General features: G+C 40.3%; 1 protein-coding gene across 1 annotated transcript; it reads right to left on the bottom strand.

The window, feature by feature from the left end:
* Positions 1–1,081: 1,081 nt before the first annotated feature.
* LOC126061758 (keratin-associated protein 24-1) lies at positions 1,082–5,136 on the bottom strand. Its single transcript, XM_049858500.1, has 2 exons — positions 5,049–5,136; positions 1,082–1,833 (listed from the first exon to the last, which is right to left on the bottom strand). The coding sequence occupies exons 1-2, from the start codon at positions 5,134–5,136 to the stop codon at positions 1,082–1,084; spliced, it is 840 nt and encodes a 279-aa protein (XP_049714457.1).
* Between the last annotated feature and the right edge of the window lie 1,045 nt (positions 5,137–6,181).

Here is a 6,181-nt window from a genome sequence, read left to right as displayed (position 1 = left end):
CACAGATACTCAAAGGAAGATACTGTTTAATGTATCTTTAAGGTGTTTTAAAAGCAGAACAAAACAAATAAAAACCCTATGACTTTGTATTCTAACTTCTTGATACTTTTAATCTAGACTATAACCTAAATGGCAAGAAATTAGCCTTTTAACAAGTTTGTGCATATTCCCATGACACTGATAAACTTTTACTTAATGTGAAAAAATACATAATGAAAACCATGAATTGCAGATAAAAATGTGTTTATTAACTATGAACTGGAATATTTTCAGAAAGCAATAATTCAGCAGGGAAGGATTATAGAAACATCCTGATCATCTAATATCTCCAACCAATGAGTCTATAAAAGCATTTTGTTACCGTTTCAACAAATAATTTTTGTGCTTCTGCTTCTCTTGGGGTTTTCTCCTAGGCCTTGAGAAGAGGCTGCATACCAGTCAATTCTATGTTTTACGGTTTCTTTGGAAGAGAAGATTTGCCGAAGGTCTTCTGTTTCAGCTAGCCAGCTGTCGTTGGTTGCACGTCCTTATAATCAGTCAGTAGGGAAAGGATGGAAGAGCTCAACTCAGTACGTTTAAAGGAATGCCATTTCTTAGTTCCTCTGCAAGGTGCTAGTTAGGGAATCCACAAAGGCATTGTGGAAAGCAAAACCATCTCTGAAAGACTGCTAGAATCAACAGTCAAACCAAGGAGACACCACTTCATCAAGGAAAGATAGGTTATAATTGTGCTGGCAGGCAAAAGACAGTGTCTGCTAGGTAAGAAAGCTAATGATGGTTGTATTTGGTTTGGAATCTCTTCAGGGAATCCATCTTAGTCAGCCTCAGAAATAATCATACTATCTTCAGAATTGGCCTTCAACATAAACAAATCAACAGAGCAACAAAAAGAGAAAATGAACAAACAAAAAAATTAGCAGGGGTAAAGGTTGTAGTGAATAAGCTGGAAGTTGTATTTGAAATTAATCTAACAGCATTCTTAAGACATGTAAAGTGATTCAGCAGAAAATTAGAGAAGGTAACTACTTAGTACAATATGCCTTCATTGGGCAATTTCCAACTGCTATAAATGCTTAGATGATCAATAGCAACTCCAAGGTCTGATACTACTGCACAAATACCTCAGAGGTGGAAAAGTACTGGGTATACAGCTCAGAGACCTATAATTTCTAGGTAAAAAGCTCAGTGGTGGGCAGCTCACGGGCCTGGAACTCAGATATTGGCAATTTCTTGTTAAGTAGCTTTGGGGTTGGCAGCTGCTGGCAATATAATATGATGGTGAGAAGCCACTGGGGATGAAACCAAGATTTTGGAAGCTTCTATACCCCAAGCTACCCAGGCTGTAGTAGTTTATGGGTCGGTGGCTCTTGGATAAGCAGTTAAATTGCGCAAAGTTGTTGGAGTCATTGCAAAGGGTCTGACAACCTTTAGATGCATGTCGGGTGGGTGCGTAGCAAGTGGATACATACCCCTTCGTCCGAGGGCATGGGGTGCAGCTGGGGCTGGATCCACAGTTGGTAATTTCAGAGGCACTTTGTACTTTGCCCAGTGAGGGAGAGTTGCAGGGCCCAGAGGCATTTGATGGTTCGCAACTTGCGGCGCAGGTCTTGGGCTCACAGCTCAGGGGTTCGCAGCTGGGGACTTCACAGTAGGACTCCTGGCAGTTATCCAGAAGCCAGATATTTCCTTGGTAGCTACTGGGCAAGCAGAGTCCAAAGGTAGGACTTACATCATTGGAGCAAAGAGTGACAGAAGGAGTCAGGGGGGTGTAACAGTGAGTTCTGCAGGGTGTAGCATGGCAGACCCCAGAGTAGCCCAGAACAGACATGGAGCCTGAGTTGTTGCTCAGTGGTGGCCACGAAGGTATAGGAAGGAGAACTTTATATATCTTCACTGGTAGGTGTCAGCAGCCTCTCCAGACTCTCTTCCTTCTCACTTCCTGGGACAATAATAGGGTAACATCTCATTAGTGTGTTTAGCCACAGCTGGTGATGTCTTTACACTCATATAAAAAAATTTTTATTTTGATTCTTCAAAGTACATATACTCGCCACTTTGACCATCACCCATTCATGGGCTGTAGACCATAACTTCAGCAAACAGTGATTTTAATGTTAATAGGCAAACTCTCATCTGCCAATCAGTGGCTAACAACAATTTATGTGTCTATGGGTTCCTGCAGTATGTTTATTAAAAGGTTAACAAGTGTGCAAAGGAAGCAAACAACCTGTACTTTTCCAGTCTTTAAACCAAAACATACCAATTGCCATAGAGTCAAAGGCATGTATGCAGAGCAGAACTGCTCCATAGGGTTTTCAAGACTGTGACCCTACAGAAGCAGATTGCCAGGCCTTTCTTCTAAGGTGCCCGGGGGTGGACTTGAACTGTCAACATTTCAGTTAGTAGTTGAGCACTTAACTGCACCACCTAGGGCCTCCTTCCACTCTTTAGACTACTGCAAAATACTGCAGGCTTGATCCTGTACAGATAGCCCCTGACGTACAATGTATTTGAGTTGCAACGAACCGCACTTTACGACCTTCTGGTTTTTTCTTGGTACATCTTATCATGCACAGTGGTCAAGAGCTTGGCTGCTAACCAAGAGGTTGGCAGTTTGAATCCACCACTCGCTCCTTGGAAACCCTATGGGGCAGTTCTACTCTGTCGTATAGGGGTGCCATGAGTTGGAATCAACTCGACGGCAATGGGTTTTGGTCTGGTATCATTAGTAATATGTACTACATACAATGTTGAAATATATCTGTGAGTTCATATGTAATGTTTCCAACCCCCAAAGACAAATGGAGATCAGATTCATAAAGATATGGATAATAAAAGACAATAATAATGAAAACTAAAAAACAAATGAGGCATTTGACTTATAGAACCTACTTAGAACGGACCCATCAGAACAGAGCCCTGTTTTGAGTTGGGGACTACCTGTACTTTGAAATAAGCCAAATGGCTCAACTGTCTCAACATTATTGATCAAAAGGAAGTGTTACTAAGAGAAAGAATTGGTTCCCAAAGACAGGTGCTATATTCACGCCTGTACCAGGCCACGTCCAGGTGACAACTTCTCATCTGATGTGTTTGAGGCACTTTATCTGGGAGACTCATGACAATCCCTGAGAGACTCACTGACCTGCACAAGGCTAAAAATAAACTTGTCCCCATGGGTCAGTGGTTGCCAAGCAACTAAGACTTCTATGAGACCCTGTTTGTAAAGAGTTTCTCTAATATATAATATCAAAGAAGGCACAATATTTTAAGATTCTGTTTCCCTGATTAACTAAGATTCTACATTCCATTGCCTCGGTTGTAAATTCCATTTGCTGTGAAATCTATAACGTTTTTCTCCAAATAAGTCTTTCTTGTTCTTGATTTGGTTTCTCCTGCACACAAATGTTATTTCACCACTGTATTGAAGAATATGGTTATTTTGGGTTTATCCCCACAAAAAATAATGACTAGTCTAAAAATTTTATTTGAATAACCTGTATAGTTGTTATGGGTACTGTACATATTAAATAGCACTTTTTAGACTTTGTGGTGAAGGCCGAAGGGAATTTTTTTTTTAAGCTTTTAATTTAAACTGAAGAACTGACATTTTCTCTTGAAAATTTAGACTATAATTTATACTTCCAGCCCTCATTAAATCATGAAGAACAAGGCAGTTAGTAACAGCAATGCATTCAGACAGGACAGAATAGACTTCTTCACGTTGGACAAGCTATTGGGATACTTTTTAAAAGTTGCTGTCCTCAAAAGAGACAATTAGATAGTTCTCACTCTTCTCTGCTTCTTTGAAAGGTTTAAAAAATGCACACAGATTGAAATCTACATTCTCTGAACATTTATCTGAGCTTTCTCAGAACTTCTCTCAGTACTTATTCTATAAAGTCACAACAAGCAACTCTTTATTAAACTCATTTTGCTGCTTTGTAGAATTTTTCCCAGGTGAAAAAGGTCAGAGTCAGGGAACCATATTTTCAGCAAATTGTTTGGCTGTGTAAAGCCCTGGAATTTTGTGCAGAAAATGTCAGTTTTAAGTTCAGCCAGATAGGAGGGAAGATAAATTTAAGGCAGCTGATGGCCAGCTTTCCACAAGTTGCTGGACGCTGATGGTGTATAGACAACTCCAGAGGCTAATGAAGACTTATTTTTCCATCTCTCTGTCATACCATTGTCACCTCTAGCTCTGTATCTTAGGCTTCATGGTAGCAGGTTTGGAGAGAGGAGAAAAATAGAAGTAGTAAGGCAGTCGGCCGTGAAGCGGTATACTCCCTTCTCACTTAGCGTTAAATACTGGGATATTTTAAATGAATGTCATTCACACTAGTGTAGGTGGTAGTGTTAGGTGCTGTCGAGTTCATTTTCGACTCATTGCGATTCCATGTGACAAGCAGAACTGCCCCATAAGGTTTCCAAGACTGACATCTTTATGGAAGCAGACTGTCACAACTTTCTCCTGCAGAGCGGCTGGTGGGTTCAAATTGCTAACCTTTCGGTTTACCACTTCACCACTGTGCCACCAGGGCTCCTTGGTGTAGGGCCCCTTATAAGATGGTGAGGCCTGGTGGTGCAGTGATTAAGAGCTCAGTTGCTAACTGAAAGGTCCGCAGTTTGAACTCAAAAGCCACTCCTTGGAAATCCTATGGGGCAGTTCTACTCTGTCCTATAGGGTCACTATGAGTCGTAATCAACTTGAAGGCAAGGAGTTTAGTTTGGTCTAAGAGGGAGGAAGGAGATCAGAAAGACAGAGACAGAGAGAGAGAAGGCAATGTGATACCAGAAGCAGAGATTGGAGTGATGTAGCCAGAAGCCTAAGAATGCTAGCAGCCTCTAGAAACTGTACATGGCAGGGAACAGCCTTCCCTCAAACCTCTGGGAGGAGCCAGCCCTGACTCTTTTTGACTTGTGGTCAGCAGAACCGTAAGAGAAATGTGTGTTGTTTTCAGGTACAAGTTTGTGGTAATGTATTACAACAGCTGCAGGGAAATAATACCCTACATCAGAAAGAGGTACCTATAATGGATAGTCTTTACCCAGTTCGAACATTTTATGCTCTGTAGCACCACCACCATGCCAAGGAATGACCTTTGTAGCAACCAGATAATTCAGAGACGTGCCCATGCCTTCTGAGGAATAAGAAACAAACTTCCTTTGTCTAATTAGCCAGCAGATTCCTCGCAACTCATTAAAAAGAGCTATGGAAATGTTTCCCAATTTTATCCAAAGGTTAAAAATTCTTTTGGATAAACACAAAATATCAAAGAAAGCTAAAGTTTCCAGTAAATGGCCCTTAAAGAAAATAATGGAGGTGGCCTTCTAGCCTTTTAGGTCACAATGAAATCACATCTTTCCCTTTTGCCACCGTGTATAAAATTGTGTTCTTACTCTGCTTTCCAGAGCATTGTTAAATGATGCAAAAGTGATCCCATGGTTGAAAAAAAGCAAAATGTATGCAAATCCATATTTACATAAATTGAATTATAAGGCTTGAGTCAAAAACGTTCTTAAATTTAGCAGTGGTAACCTAAAATAAGACGGTGGAAAAGCTCAATATCATCAGTTAGAACAAAGCCAGGGGCGAACTGCAGAACACACCATCAATTGCACATATGCAAGTTGAAGTTGAAGCTAAAGAAAATTAGAACAAGTCCACAAGAGCCAAAGTATGATCTTGAGTATATCCGCTTTAACTTAGAGACCTTCTCAAGAATAGATTTGATACACTGGACACTAATGACCAAAGACCAAATGAGTTGTGGAATGACATCAAGGACATCATACATGAATCACCTAAACCCAGTGCCATCAAATCGATTCCGACACAAGCAAGAGGTCATTAAAAAGACAGGAAAGAAAGAAGAGACCAAAATGGAGGTCAGAAGAGACTCTGAAACTTGCTCTTGAACATCAAGTAGCTAAATTGAATAGAAGAAATGATGAAATAAAAGAGCTGAACAGAAGATTTCAAAGGCCAGCTCAAGAAGACAAAGTAAAGTATTATAATGACTTTTGCAAAGACCTGGAGTTAGAAAACCAAAAGGGAAGAACATCCTCTGCATTTCTCAAGCTGAAGAAATGAAGAAAAAAATTCAAGCCTCAAGTTGAAATATTTTTTTTCTTTATGGGCAAAATACTGAACAACACAGAAATTATCAAAAGAAGATGG

The sequence above is a fragment of the Elephas maximus genome, chromosome 18 (genome assembly GCF_024166365.1).
Source record: "Elephas maximus indicus isolate mEleMax1 chromosome 18, mEleMax1 primary haplotype, whole genome shotgun sequence".
In the NCBI taxonomy this organism is placed as follows: Eukaryota; Metazoa; Chordata; class Mammalia; order Proboscidea; family Elephantidae; genus Elephas; species Elephas maximus.
This window is presented reverse-complemented; position numbering and strand designations above follow the sequence as displayed.